General features: G+C 34.6%; 1 protein-coding gene across 1 annotated transcript; it reads right to left on the reverse strand.

Moving 5' to 3' along the window:
- Positions 1 to 2,236: 2,236 nt before the first annotated feature.
- LOC129882437 (gamma-interferon-responsive lysosomal thiol protein) lies at positions 2,237 to 24,988 on the reverse strand. Its single transcript, XM_055956729.1, has 5 exons — positions 24,678 to 24,988; positions 23,062 to 23,127; positions 22,756 to 22,896; positions 2,643 to 2,735; positions 2,237 to 2,557 (listed from the first exon to the last, which is right to left on the reverse strand). The coding sequence occupies exons 1-5, from the start codon at positions 24,933 to 24,935 to the stop codon at positions 2,423 to 2,425; spliced, it is 693 nt and encodes a 230-aa protein (XP_055812704.1). The 5' UTR covers positions 24,936 to 24,988; the 3' UTR covers positions 2,237 to 2,422.

Genomic DNA, 24,988 nt, shown 5'->3' on the forward strand with positions numbered 1-24,988 from the left:
GGTCGTCATTTCCTTTATTTTGATTGTTGGTAGCCATGGGCTTATCATTGGCACCTTCTAGACTTTTATAGAGGCTTCATAGGCTAGAGTGTGGGAAGGTTGGACTGTTATTTTTGAGAAGTCTTATTATAACTGTTTGATGAGTTGATAGTAATTGGCCCTCGGCCCTTATATTATGAATAGTGTGTCTATGATTGAGTGTTCCCCTAATTGAATGAACGAATGATAGTGTGACTGAATCAGGTGGTTCGCTTGAAGGCCAGAAGTGGCTTTCGAGTACCGGTCGCGCCTAGGGTACCTTCCCGGGGCGTGACAGAAAATATGGTCCAAATCATCCAAGGCTAGAGTATATATAATTAGGGAAAAATTCCAATTTGCCCTTTGTCAAAAATCTGGAAAACTGGGCAAAAACTCTCCTGGCGCTATAGTGGCGCGCCGCGCCAGTGCAGCGCCAAGTCAAAATAGACTTAAAAACCCTGCAACCTAATAGTGGTGTGTCGCGCCAAGGACCAAACTACTGAGGTTGTTTTCTGGCGCGTCGTGCCCTTGTAGCGCCAAGCCTAAATTTCCTGGGTTCTGGAAAATAGGCCTAAAAACCCTTCACATCTAATAGTGGCACGTTGCGCCAAGGACGAAATTACTGAGGCTTGTTTCTGGAGCTATAGTGGCACGTCGCGCCCTTGCAGCGCCAAGCCTAAATTTTCTGGGTTTAGAGTCTAGGCCTGAAATTCCTACAGTACTAGTCTTTAGAAAAATGGTCATAACTTTTGACTCCAAACTCCAAAAATTGAAATCTTAGTGGCTTTGGAAAGAAGACTCAAAGACCTTTAATTTGGTAGGTCGTGGGCCACTCAGTTCATTATATTCAAAGAGATAAGGTCGTTGGAAGTTGACCCCTATACGAACTCATTCGGAAACTTAGTCGAGACTAATTCTTTGGACTCGACTTGGTGTTAGAGATGTCTTATGACCCTAAACCACGTCTAATACCCTTCAAATACTTAGGAATTAATCCTAAATCATATATAAAATTACAAGTCCTTCGGTTCGAGTCCTCACACACGTAAAGAAATGTTCGAGTCTTTGTGAAAAAAAAATCTGAGGTGTTACACACTGTACCCGAGGTTATGAATTATTTCCTCTTAAGATAAAACGGATAGAACATTAAAGAAATAGCGGTACCTCAAACTTCGATAATTTCAGCAAACTCAAAGAGCAGCAACGTAATCACACAAAGACAACTTTATTTGTAAGAAAATATATGCAGAAGAAGAAGAAATTTTGATGTTGAAAACTGAGAGGCGGCTTTTCTATTTATAGCCAACAAGGGTGTGAACTTACCTGTTCAGAACAGTCTTATCTGTTCAGAACAAGCATGGTTTCTTTTGAAAAGGGGAGTATCTATTCGGAAGGAATAGGTCCTTTCCGAATTCGTGAAGAAAAATATCTGTTAGGAAGGAACATGTCCTTTCCGAATCCGCGAATTTCAAATCAATTTATTTCACGAATTAATTAGTTAATTCCATTATTAATTTCGTGATTTAATTAATTCAAATTAATTCTATGAATTAATAAATAAATAAATCATTCAGCGGATTAATAATTAATATTAAAGAAAAAGGAAATTAAATAATGAGATTGATAAATAAATTTTGTCTAAAAAATTAATTATAAATCAATCACATCATTTGCCGAAGCCATAGCCGACGACAACAGCGCGAAGGGGCACCCTCTAAAGGAAGTCTTTCCTAATATAAGAATAAAACTTTTTCTTTATTCTACCAATGAGGGAGAAATGACTTTTTATTTTCCCTTTAATTGATTCTCCCACATTTCTCAATTCTTATTTTTCATTCACAATTCAATTAAACCCAACAATTAATACATTTCAATTTCAAGTATATATGCCTGCGTCCGTTACTACTTACTAAATTATTTTTTTGCTTATGTCGCTCCATTAAAATTTGTCTTGGTCCAATTTTGTAAATAATTTTCTAGCAGTAGCAGTAGTTTGTAATTTTCATTACTGAAAAGGTTTATACCCTTTTTATTTCTCTTTTATAGTAGCTGACTTTTATTTATTTTTTGTATTGCTTTGTTAGAAGACTCGTCAACCAAATTGGTTCTTTTGAGAGATTTTGAAAGTATATTGATGTTCCATCACTTTTTTTCTAAAGAAATTTAATAGTATTAATCATTTTTCATAACCAAAATTTAGTCATAAGTCATCCAAAAATTCTCAAATGCTCCAAATCATATTAATAGAAGTTCATTTATTCCATGAACAATTGTTCCATTATTTCTTAAGAAACAGAAAACTCATTAAAAGTTTATAACTTGTGCACTCAAAGAGCAACTTATTACTCCACACTAACACACTGCAACTCTTTACATAACCCACCTATATATTGGCTAATGGCTATCATCTAAAGCAAACTTGAGGACTAGTATCTTGCGCGTTAGTTTTATTGATTTCGAGTGATTTGGTTTTGCAAGCTTGTGGTATATTTTTCCCTCTATAAGCTCTACATATGTATGCTATAAAATTCTGGTAATCCTGCAATCAAAAGTAAAATATCTTCATCAATATTGTATGCAAATGAATACGAGAGACAGAGTAAGAGCGAGAGAGAGAGACTAACTTCTTGAAGTGGCTGATTATTTACGAGCACCCATGGTACAAACCTGTGAGTAGGGTTCAGTTTTGTTGTTTCATCAGCATATGCTGTCTCTAGCTGTAAGTTCATTTACATTAGGAATTTATCAATTTCTACTTAAGTAGAAACAAAAACAATACAACTAACTTGAAAGATATATATACATTTTTTTTTACTTAAAGATGATCAATAATAGTGACTAAATTCGAAATTTTAACGAAGTAATTCATTATTTAAACTGTTAAACAAATATAATATATTTTTATAAAAATTAAAAACTTTTTGTTAAGAAGTTTCACATCGGCAGAGGGATGAGAAATCAGACTCCTTATATGGACTTGGACAAATCTTCTCTCATGAGATAGCTTCACGGGTTGAGTTAGACCCAAGTGTCATGTCTTTACATGGTATCAGAGTCATGCACATCCCAATTCTTTGTTCACTAATGTTGCCCCCCCCCCACCCCATATTATAGTGTTCACGCTCCAGTTGAGGTCTGGCATGCGGGAGAGTGTTAAGAAAATCCACATTAGTAGAGGAATATGAAACTAGACTCTTTATATGGACTTGGAAGATCCTCCCCTCACGAGCTAACTTTTGGGTTTGAGTTAGACTCATGTGTCATATCTTTACACTTCTCACCTAAATGATCTATTATTTTAGTAAAAATTACATAAATCTCATAATTTTAAGAGCTAATTATATCATATCCCTATTTTTTTCCCAAATTACAAAAATCTCTTAAATTTATAGGATATTGGATAATTCAGAAAACTTGTGGACATATATATACACTACTAAAAAGAGTACAAAAAGCGACAAAATAAAAAGCGATGGACAACGTCGCAAATAAAATGTGACGGATAAAATGACGTTGTCCATCTTTTTTTTTTTTACTAGGAGCGACGGACAGTGACTCCTAGTCCGTCGCTTATTTTGGCGGTTTTTTTCGCTAAAAATAAATATTATTTTTATATAAATATTTTATATATTTTATTAAAAAATAATTATTTATAAATTAAATATTACGACTCCGTCCGTCACAAGTATTTATTTTTTATTTATTAATATTTTTTTAACATAGCGACAGACAGGGTTGCTAAGTCTGTCGCTATTGATCAAAGATTTGATCAAAAAATTTAAAATAGCGACGGATTGAGTCACTTTGTCAGTCTCTTTTTGATCAAAAGAGCGGTCAAATATTTTTAAAAAAGCGAAGGACTTAGAGATGCTGTCTATCGCTTTTATTAAAATATATCTGAAACATAATGTTGTTTTTCTGTTTTTCCTCTCTCTAAATTCTCTCTTCTCTCTCCCTTCTCTCTACAAATCCACCACTTCCCATCGTCGCCTCGCCTCCCACCGCCATACCCCCACCCCGTCGCTGTCCCCCGCCTCCGTCACTGCGCCTCCGCCTCCGCCGTTGCTGCTTTAGGAGTATTATTCATCTTAGAGGTTAGGGCTTAAACCTTATAAAAAATTTCAATTTTTTTTATTTGTCATCTGTTAGTTAGTTAATTAGTTGATTACATTTAGTTTATTGTAGTTCATTTGTATATTGGATTGTGAAATTAGTGAATGTAGTTATAGTTTTGATTTTAGGGCTTAAGTTAGATTTGGGTTGTTGAATTAAATTGTAAATATTTTAGTAATTTGTGATGTTAGTTAGTTAATTAGTTGATTACATTTAGTTTATTGTAGTTCATTTGTATATTGGATTGTGAAATTAGTGAATGTAGTTATAGTTTTGATTTTAGGGCTTAAGTTAGATTTGGGTTGTTGAATTAAATTGTAAATATTTTAGTAATTTGTGATGTTAGTTAGTTAATTAGTTTATGTCATATGGTTTGTTGTAGTTTATTTGTATATTGGATTGTAAAATTAGTGAATCTAGTTATAGTTTTGATTTTAAGCTTTAAGTTAGATTTGAGAATTTTGTATTAGATTGTAAATTGGATAGTAATTTGTGATTTAGTAGTTACTTAATTAATTTATTCCATGTAGTTTGTTGTAGTTTGTTTGTATATTGGATTGTAACTTAGGAAGTTTTGAAGTTTGAAACTTAGAGAAAAATATTGGAACTTAATTAGAGGCTTGAGTTTTAGGACTATAGAACTTATAATTAGAATAATTTAGATACTTGAATTTTAGGATACTTAAATTTAGAAATTGAACTTAATTAGAACTTTGAAGTTGAATTTTTTGTTAACTTTTGAAATCTTGTTGAAGTTAAGCTTCCTTTTGAACTAATTAAGCTAATGTTGAACTTTAGAATAACTTAGATACTTGAATATAGGAAATTTTGAAGTTTGAAACTTAGAAAAATATTGGAAATTGGATACTTGAATTATAGGACTTTAATTTAGAACTTATAATTAGAATAACTTAGATACTAATTTTGAACTTTAGGTTTGTATAATTTTTGAAATCTTTAGACTTTAGAATTAATTAAGCTAAGTAGAGTTAGATATTTAAAGTCATGAAGTTGAACTTTAGGACTTTTGAAGTTAAACTTAGATTTTTTTTAGGTTTGTATAAATTTTGAACTCTTTAGACTTTATAGCTAATTTGAATAACTTAGATACTTGAATTTTAGAATATTTTAATTTAGAACTTCAACTTGAATGTCATGAGGTTTGAAACTTAATTCTTACTTGAATTAATTATAATTTGAATTAATTAGAATATGAACTTAATTATAAATTAAATTAATTAGAAATTGAAATTAATTATAACTTGAATTAATTAGAACATGAAATTAATGTTTTCATTTTATAGTAAATTGTATTATTTTGAAATCAATTTGTAGGTTTATGATGAATACTCAAATGTCGAACATTCGCCATTTGTGAGAGAGATCGCACTTGGTCCTGAATCTCATATTCATACAATGAATAAATATTGTGTGAATGATTTTAAGTTTCAAACTGAAGAAGTTTCTATGAACAAGAAAACCAATAATAGTGGTGTGTGCGTTCAAGGTGATGTCGACGATAATGGCCAAACTGTAGAATATTATGGTGTCATTTAAGAGATTATTGAATTAAGATATTTAGGTTGGCCTAAAAAAATAGTATTTTTTTGGTGTAAGTGGTTTGACCCATCACACAGAGGAACAAGGGTAGACCAACAACATAATATAATTGAAGTTAAGCACACCAGACAATATGAAAGTTATGATCCTTTTATCATTGCCCAAATGCTAAGCAAGTCTATTACGCTCCATATCCATTGCGTAGAGATAAGGCTGATTGGTGGGTAGTTATTAAGACAAAGCCTGTGGGAAGAATTGAAATTGAGAATGTATTAGATGTGGCATACCAAAATGATGTTGCACTTGTTCAACAACAAGTTGATGTTGAGTTGGAAACCAAACTAGAACATCTTCAACACATACTAGAAGAGGTTTCCGATGATGAACTTATAATGCCAAATGTTGAGGAAGAAGTAAACGGGGAATATGAATCATTTGAGGAGGAGGAATGGAATGACAATGGATATGAAACAACTGAGGAGGAGGAATGGAAAGATGACGAAAATGAAACAAGCGAGGAGGAATAGAGTGGTAGATTATAACTAGTAATTTATTTAATTTATGTTTTTTATATATTGTATTGTTACTTTACATACAGATGTCATATGGTGATGGTGATAGATCCCGGGATCATCTTGGGGTTAGCCATTCTGGTAGGAGTACAAAGAAGTCTAGGAGACCTGTTGATCCTGAAGATATCCTAGGACATATTTCTTCAACGTCGGAGATGCAGCGCCGCCGAGCTAGTCCTACACATATTCATGTTGTGCCTTTTAGGACTATGGATCCTTTAGTTTACCATAGTCAGTTCTGCAGACCACGCGACACTTCTTCTTCTTCATAGATCCTCTTTACTTCATATGATCAGACCTACCATCTACCCACAGAATTTATTGCTTGACCCTAGAGAGTAGCATCTTCGTCTACTCCATCTCCCACATCTCAATCACCTCACATATCTACTCTAAGACTTAGAGATTCTAGTGTTGAGACTGACACTCCTATAGCATCAGCTTCACCTTCTTCTACTAATAGACCAGTGGCAGTACATCATGTGCCTGGGTTAGCTCCTGGGCAGAGGGACAGACTTGGGAGAGTCATGATTGAGCCTGATGGATCCTCGTAAGTTTAATGTTTTATTTATTTATTTTTGCTACATTAATAAATTATTCATGAACTAATTACATGTTTACTATGTGTCTTGCTGGTGGCATCCTTTGAAGGAGGCTGCTAGGGCTCTTCAGGAGAGTGTTAGGAGGCTATATACTGAGCCCTATCACTCTTGGCGGGAGATTCCAAAAAGTATTCGTCAGACGATGTTTAATGAATTCAAGGTATATATATATATGTTTAAATCTATTTTTTTAAGTTACGTTTAATATATTTACTATACTTTACTTAACTAATTATTTAACGTTATTCATTTTTTCAGACTTTATGTACCTGGGAGCCAAGGTACAATATGGTCATTGCGACTACATTTGAAAGAAAAGCGAGCGCCAGACTGTCTAGCTGGCTAAAGAAAGCTAGGGATCTTGTTCGGGCATGGAAAAGCTTCCTTTTTCAATTCCAGAAGTGGAGGAGATCGGTCACCTTCGAGTTGAATGTTGCCTTATATATTTGAAGAATTATGCCGCTATTGGGATACCGAAGAATTCAAGGCTTTGTATGAATAAGGAGAAAAAGAAAGAGTCAGCCTAAAGGGTGGCTCGTTGCACACCAGAGGTGCAACGAGTGTTGGTACGATTCAGAGAGAGATGGAAATGTTTCTAAATTTTAAGTTTAAATTTATTTTCTTAAATAAATTATTTGATAAAATATTATTTCATTAATTGTATTTTTATTTATAGGAAAAAGAATTGGGACGCACTCCCCATCGTCATGAAGTCTTTAAAAAGAATCATGTAAAGAAAAAGACTAATGCGTCGAATCCGGATGAGTGGGTGGAGGAAAGGGTCGAACGAGCCTATGTAAGTTATTTAACATAATGAATAATATATTTTGATTCTAACTTTTATTTTTAATACATACACACACACACACACACACACACATATATATATATATATATATATTGATTATAATTTCTATTTTTTAATATGCAGCAAGATTATGAGCGGCACATATGTTATATGGGAGATTCGATCCAGCTAACGCCTGAACAGTCCACTCAAATTTGGATAGAAAAAGTGGTTGGAGGTAGCCACAAGAGCCGAATTTTTGGAATGGGCTCTAAAAATAATGTACGACGACTCCAATCAGGTTTAGAAATTATTGGATAGTCGCATCAAGTCGAGGCCGTTGACGGGGTTCAGATAGTTGCTATGTCTCAGCAAATTGCAGAACTTACACGCGCATTGGCAAAATCTGAGAAACGAAGGGTTGAGGAGAAAAAAAAATATGAATGAACAATTTGAGCAAATTAAAGAACATGTGCTCAAACTTACTCATCAGCCTCCGCCCCGTTATTGAAGAGGGTCCACTCCGGATGAATCCGACGATAGTGAACATAACAAATAGTCCTTAGGTTCCCTATGTTAGTTTATGAACATTTTGAAATTTTTTGTTAACTTTGAAACACTTTAAATCGTTCTAAATAATGACTTTATTCATTTTAAGTTTTTAATTATGTTTGTTATTATGTATTTTCCATATTTTGTTTGTTGTTATTTGTGTTTGAATGAGCTGAATTGCTATGAAGTGAATTGAATTTTGATTGCAGGTGGGCAACAGAAACTGCAGGTTTCTGCTGTCAAAAATGTTGCAGATAAGCGACGGGCTGAGTCCTTTAGTCCGTCGCTTTTCTTGAATTTTTTTAAATTTTTTTTCCAAAAAAGCGACGGACAAAGACTCTCAGTCCGTCGCCTTTCTGAAAATATTTTAGAACACCAAGATCAAACAGTGACGGACGGAGACCAATAATCCGTCGCTTTATATTAAATAATTACTTTTTAAAAAAATAAAAAGGCGGAGTCCGTCATTTTTTTTATATTTTTTTAATTAAAAAAATTTAGGGGGGACGTAGTCCGTCGCTTTTTGAAAAGCGTCGAGCAAAAAAGCGATGGAAGTGACTGCTTCGCTTTTCTGTCGAATTTGACCAAAAAAGCAACGCAGTGCGTCGCTTTTTTGGGTCCTTTTTTCACATTTTTTTAGTAGTGATAGTTCACGAATTGCGAATGATACATTACTTAATGGAAGAGATGTATCCGAGAGAGAATAGGGATGTAGCCGAGAGGGGATAAGGATATATCCAAGAGGGGAGGGATGTATTCGAGAGGAGACAGGAATGTATCCAAGAGAGGGTAGTAATGTATCCGAGAATGGGTTTTTGTAATTTTTTTAAATAATAGTAAATTTTAGAGATTATGGTAAAATAAGATGTGTATTTAGATCATTTTTTTATTATTTTAATTGGTTAATAAAAGATTTTTTTTAATTTTAATAGGTAATAATGGCTTATGCATTAATTTTATTTTAAATTTTTAAGGTACTAAAAATTAACCGTCGATGAGGTTTTAGAGTTTTTACGATTTTTCAGCATGATATGAATATAAATCATATCTGTCAATAACATTGTTATTGTTCCACTTAACCTCTTTTCTAAACAATATTACGTTACTAATATAGTCAACTTGTCATTAAATATAGCAACATATCATTAAACTTGATTTTGTTATCCTGAATTACAATTTATTGCTTACATTACTGGGAGTAATGTATCATATTGAACAAAATTCTTCTACAATTAAGAAATTAGACAACACAATAATACTGAGTGATATATCCCAACCCACATCACGATTGTTTTCCAAAAATGAAGGTTTACATAGCTGATAAACTTTGAAAACTCCGTATGGTGTGTGATTTCGCTGCCAAAAGCTTTGGAAAGGTCTTAGAACAGAGTTATTGTTTTCTATAACTGAGGTATTTCCTCCCCATAAATGAGTATAGTTGAAGAATTTTTTTGAATAACGTTTCAACCTTTTCGCTTCTGCATTAGAAGAGAACGATTTGGTGTTCCCCCCCTCCTGTTAAAAGAAAATTATTTTTTTATTTGTGTTCTTCATACTTTTTTTTTCCGTTTAAACTTGCGTTATTAAATGAATTGATTTAGCCACCTTCCCTCCCCCCGTTATTCTATTATCTATTCACTTTAGTGCCCAAAAGAATCACACATCCTCTCAAGATTCCGGTTCCCTTAAGGCTAAGGAACCTTCATAACTCCTTATTAGTCCACAAAATCATAAAAAATTAATCTTGTGCCTCTTGACTGAAACTCAAGACATGCGCTATCTTGTGGTATGTAATTAAATCTATTTTTAAATTATACATTACTTAATATTGTTAGTATATCTAGTTGTGTAGAACTCCATTTCAAGTGCAAAAATATATTTTGAAAATCTAACGATTATCTCTACAGCTTTTATTTTGATGAAAAAATCTGATTTTTGTTGTTACGAATTCAAAATAGGGGACGCAAGAGAGGACATGTTCTGTCCAATTTTCCAATTTAGAAACCCTCTATGTTCAGCTTTTAGTATTTTTTTTTGTAAAAGACGTATTTTTCGATAATTTCGACTCTTGAAGTTTTGATTGGACTGTTTATATGTTAAAAGGCTAAGGTTTGTGAAAAGCTTCTCCATCATATCCTCTTCTTTGACTTAACTCTTGAAGAAGAAAGTAAAGTTTACTTGGAATGACAAATGCCAAGAGAGCTTTGAAGCTCTCAAATCTTTGCTAACACAAGATCATATATGTGGTCTTAGGGTTGCAAAGAGTCTAGAATCACCGAAAGATACGTCTTTTATAAAAAAATATAATAAAAACATTAACAGTTGAAATATGGGGTTTCCAAATCAAAAAGTTGAATAGAATTTGACTTCTCGTGTGTCCCCTATTTCGAATCCATAATAGCAAAATCTATTTTTTCATCAGAATAAAAATTGTAAAAACAAGTATTAGCTTTTCAAAACATATTCTTGCACTTTAAATTGAGCTTTACACAATAAGATATGCTGAAAATACTAAGTACTGCATAGTTCAGAAATAAATTTTAATTACTTACCAAGAAATAGGGTGTGTCTTGAGTTTCAGCTAAAAGGCACAAATATTTTCTGTGATTTTGTGCTAATATGCTAATATTGTCATTGTATTCAAGGAGCCGCCGTTCTATCAATGGTTTTCTCTTTAAAACCCAAAGACATATATTTGTGTGAAAATCATTGATTGATCCAAGTAGTAAAATCGTTATAGATTCAAGATATTAGGATTCACTACCTTTTTTCAGATGCAAATCAACCAAACCCTCCCTAATATCTGGATGATGATTGAGGTTCCCGGTATTTTAAAAGATTGGTGGAAAACATCCGAGTGGCATACAAAAATAAAATTATGCTACACTTGAGATCATTAACTCATTTGTTGAATATGAGGGAAAACAAGTTGCTCATTACTCTAATGATCGAATTCTGGCAACCAACGATAGTGGTTTTCCAGTTCACAGATTTTGAAATCACACCAACGCTGGAGGAGATAAGTCAAAGCGTTGATTTACCACTACCTGGCAGAGCACCCTTGACCCCACTCACTATATCGGTAATAGGTTTTCTCTATTTTTTGGGGTGAGTAACCCCAGGTTTGCAAAGAGTTGATGAGAAATGGGTTAAGTTAGAACATCTCTTTAAAAGATTCGGTCATCAAGAGAGTTACGATATGTTCCAGCAAGAATTCTTCATTTCCAGGGTTGATTGGGAAAGTCACAAATAGTTTTCGTGGTAGCCTTTTTGGGAAATATGATCTTCCCGAAGAAAAGAAACTGTGTTAACATCAACCTACTGCTTATGGTCATTTACATGTTTAGAGGACCTGTTAGAGTAACCATCGTACCTATGATCTTGGTGGAAATATTTCAATGACTATCCCTTTGCTCAAGAGGATATGATCACTTCAGGGCAATAACTTGTTGCTATAGATTTAGGTGATGGAACACTTCTATCAAAGGCAGGTAGACAATGGCATTCAAGGGGATTTACGCAACAAATTTAGAAGTCATGAGATGATATTGAGCATGTGGGATGCCCTAAACGATGAAGAAGAGTGGCGCCTTTTCCTGACCCACCTCAGAGGAAACTCAGTGGAGACTACCATGGGTCCATGGTAGAGTTTTGTTAAGAATCAACCACATCTATTTCAATGAGTTAATTGGGTTGGAAGGGTTCCAGCCTTATGCACGTTTAAGAGACCTCCGACAGTTTGGAATTACCCAAGGCGTTCCTCTATGGTCAAACATGATACTAACAGAGGTCGATTATGAAGGAAGAATACTGATAGAAAGGATCCCTACTTTAGTACGAGGGTGGTATGATATTCTTGGCTTAGGCATGAAGGTTGAGTCATGGTGCACCGCTAGTATTGTACTTGGTTTATGATGGGAGGAATTCTTGCAAGACCTAGCTATGCCGAAATCTTGGATTTCACGAACACTAAAAGATCAAATCAGATTGGAATGGAATTACTGAACCTCATGCCCTTCACCACATCCATGTATCATAGGTGACCCATTGGTTTGTCGATCATCTCATACAAGCAGTCAATAAGGAACCAAAAAAAGGAGATGGAGGAAGATTCAGAAAAGGATCCAGAAGAGGAAATGGAAGAAAAATCGGAAGAAGATCTGAAAGAAGATCCTAGAGAGCCAATTGAGGAAATAGAAGAGTATCCAGAAGAAGATTCTATGCATGACCATAACGTAAACAACCCTAGAGATGGAGGAGTGATGCATATGGGAAATGAATATATTCTAACAGTGGAAGACGTTCACTCTGAGTTTGGTTCCACAAGGTTTGATGAAGGAGAAGGTTCAAACCACCAGGGATGGAAGATCGATGGATCCTAGAATACCATTCAGACCTTACTATGATTTGGGAGGGGATGATGATGATTATCCAACTTGGCCCTAGACTTTCTTTATTTTCCTTAATGTTTCCCTAAAAGAGGTCTTGCATGTCATGTTTTGATGTTCTAATATGCCTATTTGGCGGTCAATTTGGGATTTACCCCAAATATTATTGAAATATTTGGTCTGTCTAAATCTGGAACGTGTTGAAATTTTGGATCGATTCATTAATAATATTTGTAGCGTAAGACTACCTCTGGCAAAAAGAGTCTTTGTATTAGGACACGTTTAGAATGCCGCCAACTTGGAGTATATATGTTTTACATATTTGTTACATCTTTCAATATCTCCCAAACTAACATAGTTTCCCTTTTCTTTCTTTTCTTTTTTTTTCATTATTAATCCCACAAAGAACATTGATTTGTGTTGACTTTCAAACTAACTTACTCACGGTACAACCTTCAATCCTAAAGAGAGATGACTGATGGAGAAGAATTTAATGTTCCAGCAAGCATAATGATACCAATAGAGAACCCCGAGAGTTCTCAAAATGTAACATACATTCAAAATGATGAGAAAATGGATCACATGGCGCATGGACTTGAGATCCTAAAGGAAGAATTATATCAAGTGCGAGACTTGGCCAAACTTTCGGCTAGACTTTCCTAACTTTCAAGAGGCCTATTTACTTCCCAAGAAGTGACTTGCCTTCTCTCAAATCACTATGAGGTTGATCAATATGCAGATTTGGAGAAGAATGCCCGGTTGAAAGAAGATGAGTCGATTAATGCCCAACTTCATGATTTAAGAAAGGCGTTGAAAAGATTGCAAGTCACTAAGGGAAAAGAGACCCTATATTATGATGACTTATGCATCCATCCATTTATTCACATGCCAGTAGGATACAAGCCACCGAAGTTTGACACATTTGATGGAAAAGGTGACCCTCACGCACATTTGAGAGCATACTACGACAAGTTAGTTGGCATAGGGAGAAATGAGAAGCTAAGAATGAAGTTGTTCATCTGAAGTTTGTTTGGAGAAGCATTGACTTGGTATACACATCAGCATCTTCGTAAATGGCGTAATTGGCAGGAAATGGTCAAAGATTTCATGAACCACTTCAGATTTAATACCAAAATCACTGCATATAGGTTCTCATTCGCCAACATACAGAAGAATCCATCTAAGGACTTTCAAAAGTATGCACAATGTTAGAGAACGGAGGCCATCAGGATCTAATCACCATTAGATGAGAGTGAGTTCTCAAAGTACTTTATCCGAGCTAAAAAAGGTATCTACTTTGACAAAATGATGTTGATAATAGGCAAGAAGTTTGTAGAATTGGTCAAGATGGGAGACTTTATAGAAAAATGCATCAAATCTGGTAAAATTCGTTCCATGGAGACATTGCAGGACTCAAGTAAGGCCATACAATCAGGTTCTATTAGTGGCATCAAAAAGAAAAAGAAAGATATTTCATCTATCACTTACCAACACGGTGGACTATCCAACCAATACCACAACAATCCCCAAATTGTTGCACATACTCTATACGTCTCGTACCCAGCATACAATACCCAATCACATTATAATCCACCCCGATGACCAGCATACTAAAATCCACCAAGACCATATGTCCCAATCCAAGCACTAATCTACCAATACAGACCAACATATGCACTAAGACCACATCCAAATTCCAAAGCCAGAAATACTCGCTCTTACACACCTATTGCCAAACCTTATGCCCAATTGTTTGAAAGGTTGAGAAAAATAGTAGTGCTGCAGCCAGTTGCAGGAAAACTCTCTGATCAAATCCCATGCAACTTTGATTGAAACAAGCTATGTGCTTACCACTGGGGAATACATGAACATGACAGAGAAGATTGTTATAGCTTAAAGAACCAAATCGAGTCTTTAATCAAAAGAGGATGCACTCCAAAACCTCTGAATGTAAACAACCCATTGCCAAATCATGAGAATTGAGAGGTCAACATGATTACTTTAGAAGAAGAGTACAATTTGGAAGGAACCATCGTACCTGTTCGGAACATTAAGCCTTTGATCAAATGGAAGGATGGATGTCTGCCTTTAGCGACTTTGTTCGGTCATTCCTTCTTATCATTATTCAACTGAGGGAACCTCTAACTGTCCAAAGATATCTCCCAAGAAACATAGTGACCACTAGAGTTGCTAGAAATCTGGAGTATGATACCAAAGCAGTCCCACCGGACTATAAAACAGAAGCCAAGGGAAAGATGATTGATGCTGATATGGCTCATGGAATGACTAGATCAGGAAGGTGTTATGTTCCAGAGGATCCAAATTGAGGAGTTCTTAGGAAATAACAGAAATCAAAGAGGAATGTTACCAATTTTGAAGCCGCTGAATTTTGGAAGAAGATGCAACCTAAGGACTATTTAGTCAAAGAGCAGCTGAAGAAAATGCCAGCCCACATATCCATAATGTCTTTGATAATTAGTTCTGAGGCACATAGGAATGCTTTGATAGAAGTGTTAAACGGAGTCTACAATCCAAAAGAAACCACAAGTGAAATCTTAGCTAAAACAATTGGACAAATGGTTGAAGCTAACAAGATCTCTTTCCATGATGATGAGCTACCGACAGAAGGGACTGGACACAATAAAGCACTTCTCATCGCAATCAAATATTGTGACTTGAGTTATAATTGATGGGGGTTCTGGATGCAACCTTTGCCCTTTCACCACTCTGAGAGATTTAGGTGTGAATATGGAAGAGATAAGGGAAAGTCGTGTGAAAGATAGAGATTTTGATGAAGCATAGAGAAACGTCATTGGAGAAATCTATCTCACATTGCAAATGGGGCCAACAAAATTCCCCATACTACTTCAAGTTATGGATGTGTCATCCAACTACAACCTATTGTTGGGAAGACCATGGGTCCACATGGAAAAAGCAGTTCCTTCGAGTCTTCATCAGTGCATAAAGTTTGAGTGGGGTCACACATAAATTACCATTCATAGGGAGCTCAATCACCCCATCTATTGTGTCAATTGTGTTCCAGTCATTGGGGAGTTAGATGGAGCCACTTTTCACACTTTAGAAATCATGCAACCTGTAAAGGCTGGCGAGAAAGTAGAGTCGATTGATGCAAAATTGTCGAGAGCAACTAAGGTGGTCGCGTCAGAGATGCTGAAGTATGGGTATCAGCCTAAGACAGGGCTTGGAACCAAGTCCAATGGCATAATTGAACCAATCAAGCTGAAGTATCATAACGGTACCACTAGACTTGGATACGAGCCTACATCAGGAGGAGTCCAGAACGCAGGATCAAGCAAGACAACATTTGTACCGGAACTAGTTCCAATTCTAGATCAAGAAGTTGATGATGACATCGTAGAAGGAATATGAAATTTATTCGTGACCATGATCAGAGAAGAGAAAGAGATAGATCTCAGCAAATTGACCATATGTGATGCCAAGCTTGGAGAAATCTTGCAGAATTAGAACATCAGTCTGTCCCTGTTTCGGCAAGAATCCTGGTAGTCTAGAAAGTAGTTTTGCTTTTTAAAATTTTGCATGATCAAAATTGAGGCTTGAATCACGCCTGATCATTTTTGTCGCTTGCTTCTTCTTAAAAGCTAGAACACTTTTAAATAAAAAGTCTTTATTTTTGTTTAAAATTGTCTCATTATTTTGAAATATATATATATTTTTTTATTTACCTTTTACACTTTTCAGTGCTCATATTAATAAAAATTCTTGTTTAACGGTAATGACATGTAATGAATCCATCCAGCAAAGTAAAAACAATGAACAGGATAACGGAGAATATGATGAAAGCATGATGCCTGTAAATCTACCACATGAGATTGAGCAAGTTGAAAGTCGAGGTTGTCAACTTAGGAGACAAGAAAACTATGAAGGAAACACGAATTAGCATATATTTGGAGGCTGAAAGGAAGAAGGATTAAATAGAGTTGCTTAGGCAGTATGTTGACATATTGCTTGGTCTTACGATGATGCGCCAGGATTAAGTACTAATATCGTTTCACAAAAACTACCAACTGATCCCGCATGCCTACCTGTTAAACAAAAGACAAAAAAGTTCAAGCCAGATTTGAGTCTAAGGATCAAGGAGGAGGTAACTAAGTATGTTGAGGTAAACGTTGTAAGGATTACAAATTACCTCACTTGGTTGGCCAACATAGTACCAGTGCCAAAAAGGATGGAAAAATCAAAATATATGTGGACTATCGAGTCTCAACAAGGCTAGTCTTACAGATGATTTCCCTCTTCCAAATATTCATATACTCATCAATAATTTTCCAAAATATGAGTTACAATCATTTGTCGATTGCTTTGTGGGATATCACCAGATCCTGATGAACAAAGATGATGCAGAAAAGACAATTTTTATCACCCCATGGGGAGTGTATTGCAATAGAGTAATGCCATTTGATCTAAAAAATGCTGGTGCAACCTACATGAGGACCATGACTACTTTTTTTCATGATATGATCCATAAGGAGATTGAAGTATATGTGGACGATGTCGTTATCAAATCCAAGAGGAGTTCACACCAACTGGATGATTTGTGAAAGTTCTTTGAGAGGTTGCAAAAGTATAATCTAAAATTGAATCCAACAAGATGTGCATTTGGAGTACCCACATGAAATTTTTAGGATTTATTGTTAGCAGGAAAGGCATAGAGTTAGATCCCTCAAAGATCAAGGCAATCTAAGAACAACCTCCCCCCAAGACCAAGAAGGACGTGATGAGTTTCTTGGGAAGACTTAATTACATCAGTCTGTTCATAGCTCAATCCGATCTGCAAACCCATATTTAAATTACTAAAGAAGGATGCCGCCAAAAAATGGACAGAAGAATGTCGAAAGGCTTTTGATAGAATCAAAGAATACTTGTCTAACCACCAGTATTAATTCCACCTGAGACTGAAAAGCCTTTGCTACTGTATTTATCTGTCATGGATGGTGCATTTGGATGTGTATTGAGACAACATGATGAGATAGGTAGAAGAGAGTGGACAATTTACTATTTGAGCAAGAAGTTCAAACCATATGAGGCAAGATATACCTTGTTGGAACGAACATGTTACGCTTTCACTTAGATAGCGCAAAAATTTAGGCATTACCTTTCTGCATACACCACATACTTATGGATAGATAGAGGATGTTCTTCGATTGATCATCAAATTCCAAAGGAGTCGGAGTAGGAGCATACTTAATTTCAGAAATAGGTCAATATTACCCAATCTAAACCAAGATCAAGTTTGATTGTACAAATAACATGACAGAGTATGGAGCTTGCATTCTCGGAGAATGGACCACTAAAAATATCAAGATCCTTCCTTATTTGCATTGCGTAAAGGAGTTGAGTAGAAGATTCACAAGGATTGAGTTCAAGCATGTCCCTCAAGCTCAAAATGAGTTTGCTGATACTTTGGCAACATTTTCCTCGATGATTCAACATCCCGACAAAAATTACATCGACCCTATCAAGGTAGAGATACATGATCAAAAAGCATATTGTTTTCATGTGGATGAGGAATTGGATGAAAAGCCATGGTACTACAATATTAGGAGGTTGATAAAAGCACGGGAATATCCTGAAAATGCCATAAACAAGCAAAAATGAACTTTAGGTATGATGCCAATCATTTCTTCCTTAATGGAGAAATCCTATATAGGAGAACTCCATATTTAGGATTACTGAGATGTATCGACACCATAGAAGCGACAAGGCTTTTAGAAGAAATACATGCAGGAACATGTAGAACCCATATGAATGGTTTCACTCTGGCGAAGAGGATTTTGAGAGACGGATATTTTTGAATGATCATGGAGAGAGATAGCATCCGATATGTGCAGAAATGTTATTAGATTTTATACGAGTTCCACCAAACGAGCTCAATGTGATGGGTTCTCCTTGGTTATTTGTCGCTTAGCTCATGGACATAATTGGACCCATAGAGTCGCTCGCATCGAATGAACATCATTTCATCCTAGTTGCTATCGACTATTTCACAAAGTAGGTTGAAGCTTCGACGTACAAGACAGTGACTGAGAAAGCAGTATAAGACTTTGTTCGCTATAATATAGTTTATCGATTTGGAATTCCAAAATCAATCATAACAGATAATGCAACCAATTTCAACAGCGATCTTATGAGAGAAAACTGTGAAATGTTCAAGATTTCTTATCAAAATTCCACAGCTTAGTAGCCACAAATGAATAGAGCAATTGAGGTTGCCAATAAGAATAACAAGAAGATTTTGAGGAAAATAGTTGACATTCACAAGCAATGGCATGAGAAGCTACCATATGCTCTGCACAGTTATCGCACCACAATCAGAACATCCGTTGAGACAAAACCTTATATGTTGGTTTATGGTTCCGAAGCAGTAATACTTGCCAAAGTGGAAATACCATCTTTAAAGATTATCCAAGAGGTTGGTATAGATGATGCAGAATGGATACGTAGCAGGCTTGAACAATTGATGGTCATCGATGAAAAAAAGATGGATGTAGTCTGTCACGCTCAACTTTATCAGAGCAGGATGACCAAATCATTCAACAAGAAAGTCAAATCTCGACAATTCACACCGGGAGAGTTGGGTATTGAAGAAGATATTTCTCCACCAAAGAAAAGCTAAAGGAAAACTTGTGCCAAACTGGCAGTGTCCCTCCATATTTCATAGAGTATTCTCTGGAGGAGCAGCTATCTTGGCAGAAATGGAAGGCACAGTGAGCACGAAGCCAATCAATTCGGATGCCATCAAGAAGTACTATATCTGAACACATCAAGACTAGATAATTCTTGTACTTATGCTTCTTTTTTTTCTGATGCAACAGAACTATGTCTCGACCTGACTTACTATGGTGGGGTATGTAGTCCACCCACATAGGGTTCGATCTCCCGTAGAAAACCAAAAACACCATTTACATGTATTCAGAACTACACTTGACCTGACTTCCCTTTGTGGGATATGTTGGCAATCCTCATCAGATTTGATCTCTTCATATTTTCACTTCTCTATTTTATTTAAACTACATTATGATGTGATTCCACTTGGATATGTAGGCAGCCCGAGTCAGGCTCATTCATTACATTATTTTACTTTCCTATTATACTCGAATTATGTTATGACCTAATTCTGCTTGGATACATAGGCAGCTTGAGTCAGGCTCGGTTATTACATCACATATTTTTATTCTTATATTTTCCCCTATAATTGAGCTACGTTCTGACCTGATTCCACTTGGATACATAGGCAGTCTGAGTCAGGCTTAGTCATTATATTGCATAATGTTCACTTTTTACCCTCGAACTACGTATATATCTGAACCACCGTCTAACTACGTCAAATAAACTCCATCAATTGGAGAATGTCGTCTAACAACATCAAACTCCGCTAATTGGAGGTTGTATATAGAAAACATTGTCCAAACTTCATCAATCGGAGGTTGTACATAGAAAACGGCATTCAAACTCCGTAATCAAAAGTTGTACATAGAAAACACCGTTCAAACTCCGCTAATCAGAGGTTGTACATAACACACATTGTTCAAATCCGTTAATTAGAGCCTATATATAAGCAAAAAGAAGCGACTCTGCCAATTGGAGACTACACCATAACAATGTCATTAAAGCTCCACTGATGAGAGGCATGCATGCTAGCAACGCCATCATACACAAACAACTAGGTTTTACATTATAAGTTTTGCCTCGCCAGATAAAGGCTTTACATTACAAGTGCCTCATCAATCGGAGGCTTTACATTACAACCACCCTGCCAGTCGAAGGCCTACATTACAATTTACTTTGTTGACATCACATTCATCCCACAAAGTAGAGACATCAACAATTGTTTGAACATCTACACTTTACTCTTTACATTTATTTGAATTTGTAAATTTTGAACCACGACAGATACTTTTCACCCTTTTACCTGTTTGGGAGGACAACGTATTACAACGTGAAACTTCTCCTAAGTAGCAAACAAGGGCAAGCTAGTGGAATGTCAAACATCCCTAGCTACATCAAGGATTCGCTTTCAGAACTCAACTCGACTTGATTTTTAGAAGTTCGGCTATGAATCTTATTTATAATTCTTTCACATCTCAGTATCACAATAGCTCGATACTAGGCAATCTTTTAAAAATTCATGTTAACTTTCCTACCATATGTCTTTAGTAGTAATTAGTACGTAGCATTTCTCATTCCAAGTTACTCTTTAGAATTTCATCCGACTTGATTCCCAACATATTGGGATGTACATGTAACCTCTGCTTAAGCGTGACCGTATTTATTTTATTCATGCTAAGATCTTTGTATATCATAACCCGAAAGAATTCAGTATTACCATAATCTGATAGTGGAAAAAATTTTAATTCGATCAAAATTTGCTATGATTTTACCATCTCGAACTACATATGGACTGATTCTTATGAAACCTGAAATATGTAGGCAACTCAAAAGTCAGAGTTCAGCCATAACTCCATAAAAATAATCTTCATCTCAAGTTGTTTCTCAAAATATATTTTGATTGGCGACTCAAAATTGGATTGTGTTAATATTTTTTTGTTCATGCCTTCTTTACTCTCCTCCATTAACACAGAAAGGGGCAATTTCATAGATAATAACCAAAAAAAATAACAAATTTTTTTATAAAGGTATGAAAATATTCTTTAAAAGTTACATTTGGATATTCTTTAAAAGTTACACTTGGGCAACTCTTTCACATTTTTTCATTAGGCAAATTTATTTCAGATATATTGTTTCTTATAAAATTAAATATATAAGTATATATTAATATTTACTACATGCTTTATCATTTTTTGAGAAATCTTTTTACCAAGTTAATATCGTTCTTAATGGTTAAATCAATTTTCAATTAAATACGATATCTATTTTCTTGCAAACAAATATTTTTCGTATATTATTCGAATTTAGGAAGCTTAATTAATTAATTAGTTACTAATTCATATCAATTTTATTTTTAAGAGCGATTAATTTTATCAAATAAGTTACTCTTGTAAAGTAATTATTTTCAATTTAATTAATTACTGCCATTTAATAAAGAAAGGGTTACAATTTAAATAGACTAATTTGAGCAAAAAAACTTAGCAAACCAAGTCTCTTAATATCAGCCGATTCATGAGTGTCACATAGGAAGCACATGGATTGTGTGTTTCTTCAGTTTAATCTTAACCCTCCAATTTGATCTAATGGTCCCCATTAATTCAGTCTTTTACCATAGAGAGTTAGAAAGCGCCAGTTCTCATAGCGAGGCTTAGGTAGGCGGCATCTCTCGTCGTCTTCACGGAATTTCTTCATCTGAATGAGCGAAAAAAGAGAGTCTCTTTTGACCAAAAGAGATATTAGATTGACTTTCTAGATCATGGAACCATCTAGGACCGAAACAACTATTGAGAACGGTATCCATTGTCTGCTGCCACCTCCCAATAATATGTGTCATCAAATAAGTGCGCCAAAAAAGAGTGGGAGGTGGCCTCTTCCGGAATCGGTACAGAATATATATATATATGTGCGTGTGTGTGTGTGTATTAACTCGTGATTAATATTGGTCGTCTGATTAAACGATCATACTACCCTAATTAAATCAAAAAAGTTTCCCCTACAATCAGTATACCCCACCGCCCCTATACTCCTCTTCTTTCCAAAAGAGGTTTCGTTTCCCAGCAACGTTGTCAAGTTGCCGCACCCCATTTTAGAATTGGATGAAATAGTTCGCAACATAAAGTGACTAGTCCTCTGATTTTGAAAATTATTTAGAGTTGCCATCTAATTTTAAAGAAAAGATTAGGAAAACCATTTTTTGAAGTATGTAAATGTATACTCTGTTTTGATTTGTGAAATCAGTGAGATTCTAGGTAAGGATTTGGTTACTCGAGATGAAGGTGTTAAACATCCTTCAAATCCTATCTGAATATAGTCCTTAAACTTAGTTTATGAAAATAATTTTGGAAAGAACTGAAAAATAAAAGAAAACATTCATTTATTTACTTTAAAATTGTGATAAAATAAATTTTATTAATTTGAGGAAAAGGGTAAAATACAAGATAGCCATATTATAGATATATATGGAAATTTATACTATTAAATATATTTATACTAGTTCTGAAATATTTTGTTCTTACCCGATATCCAAGTCCATTGTTGTAGCAACTCTCGATGGGATTTTGGCTCAAACCAGTTGAAGCAAAACAAGATTGCCATGATGAGTGTTTGTTTTGCAGATGCAATCGTTCTATGCAACTTATAAGCTTGAAATGTGTCTCCTGTTTCATCAATTACTCGAACAAACAACTTGTGGAATTAGTAAACTTTGACTTATTATCTAACGCTCTAATATTAATGTTCTTATATAATGCTGGCTATTTTTGCACTTAATATTTTGTAATTAACAATTTATTGTATAGTATGTGTAAGTAGGTGTTACTTACCAGATTTGACCAAACCTTGATAGCACAAGCTTCCACTGTGTTTAGCTGACACTCATCTGTTCCATGCTGCATATAACCATCAAGTTTAAAACAGGCAACTTGACTTGACAAGAAATGGAACAGGACAGAAATTAGTTCTAAGGAATTTGGAGAGAGTTCTTCATTGAGGCACTTTAAAAGTTTGACTAGAATCAGCGACGAACACAGGATTTAGCATAATTTGTAGTGCCGGTCTATAATGTGGCGGAGTTAAACAATTTTATCTAGAGGTGTCACAATATAATAGAAGTAGACACGCATAGAATATAAGGAAAATCAACATATAGCATATATACATAAAATCAAAATTTTAATCTAGTTAAATAGTGTAATTTTTCGATAAAGGGGCATAAATACTGCAATAAAAAATAATTTTTAGCGGTATTAAATATGTATATTAACAAAAAGTGCTAAAGTCTTTATCGACATTAATTAATTGTCATTAAATCTGATGTCGCTATAAGTTTTCACAACATTAACAAAAAGTACTAAAATATAATTGTCACAAGTAATTACCTTCAACAAAATAAATTTAACAACAATTAAACTATTGCGATAAAAATCATTTTGGTCTAGCGAAATTTGACACTCCTTAGCATGCCACTTGGTCTATGGTCACAATTGAACTTGTGACTGGGGGCTATGACTCGTTCTAAGATCACTTCTTGTACCAATTTGATGCTTTTTTGCATCATCTTTAAGTGCTGTCAGACTTAGAATATTGTAAAAAAGAACCTCTTTTCCTAAATTCTGTGTTCATTCAAACGAACATATAAAATGAAACAACGTGAATATTTATATAAATTAAGTACTATTTTTTTTGTCTTATTTTATGTGTTACTTTTTCTTTTTTAATTTATTTAAAAAAGAATGTCATTTTATTTTAATTAAAAGTAATTTAACTTTAAAATCTCTTTTTTATTTTTAATGAAATTATTTTTAACTATACAAATATTTAAAAATTGTTTAGGCCACAAAAAAATCTTTTTTTTAAATGTTAAGTCAAATGATGTCAAATAAAATGTGAGAAAGTAAAATATTTCAGCAAAACAGTATTCAGTGCTAAAAGCCTGTTTAGATAAGTTTTTTTTTTTAAGTTGGAAATCCTAGCTTTTAATTTTTAATTTTTTTAAAGCTGTTTTGTGTTAAAATAAGTGTTCAAAAACACTTTCTTCATTTACCCAAATACCCTAAAAAAACTTAAAAGTTATTTTAATTTAAAAAGTACTTAAAATAAGCCTACTAAACAGGTTCTCAAGCTTCACAACTAAGGCATAAGCAAGCCTTAGGTTAAGAAAGTAGGGAAATAACCAAATTCTACAAGCTAAAGGTTGATAAGGAGAATTATAACTAGCCTTCGCCATGGATTTTCGGAGTAATTTTTGAGAATTTATCTTCATATATGTATTTGATCATGAAATTTGATCAAATTTGAAAATAAGTTCTTCAAATATTTTCAAGTTTTTAAAATGCATATTCCAACATATTTTCAAAACTCAAACTTCAAAATTTATGATCAAACGGAGGCCGACAAATATAGAGGGAATAAATATATGAAGAAAATTAAGAAATGGAACCTGACAAATCCAGCTGCTATTAGGTGCAATCTGAGTATTACCCCAAGGAACAAGCCTAAGATTCACAATTGAACCAAGATCTGTTTGGAGGGCCTTAATCAACTGATTCACAATGAAATCTGCACAGTATGGACACAAGGATTCATAGTACAAGGACAAGTTAACTTTGTCTTGTGAAGACACATGCGATTGGAATATGAGCAATGGAATCAAGGCAAATGTAATGATAATTCTATTGATTTGATTATGAAATGCCATTTTCCCCTTATAGAACTAAAACTTTCTCCTTCTCATTTTTTATTTATTCTGTT

Source organism: Solanum dulcamara, chromosome 3, assembly GCF_947179165.1.
Source record: "Solanum dulcamara chromosome 3, daSolDulc1.2, whole genome shotgun sequence".
NCBI lineage: Eukaryota > Viridiplantae > Streptophyta > Magnoliopsida > Solanales > Solanaceae > Solanum > Solanum dulcamara.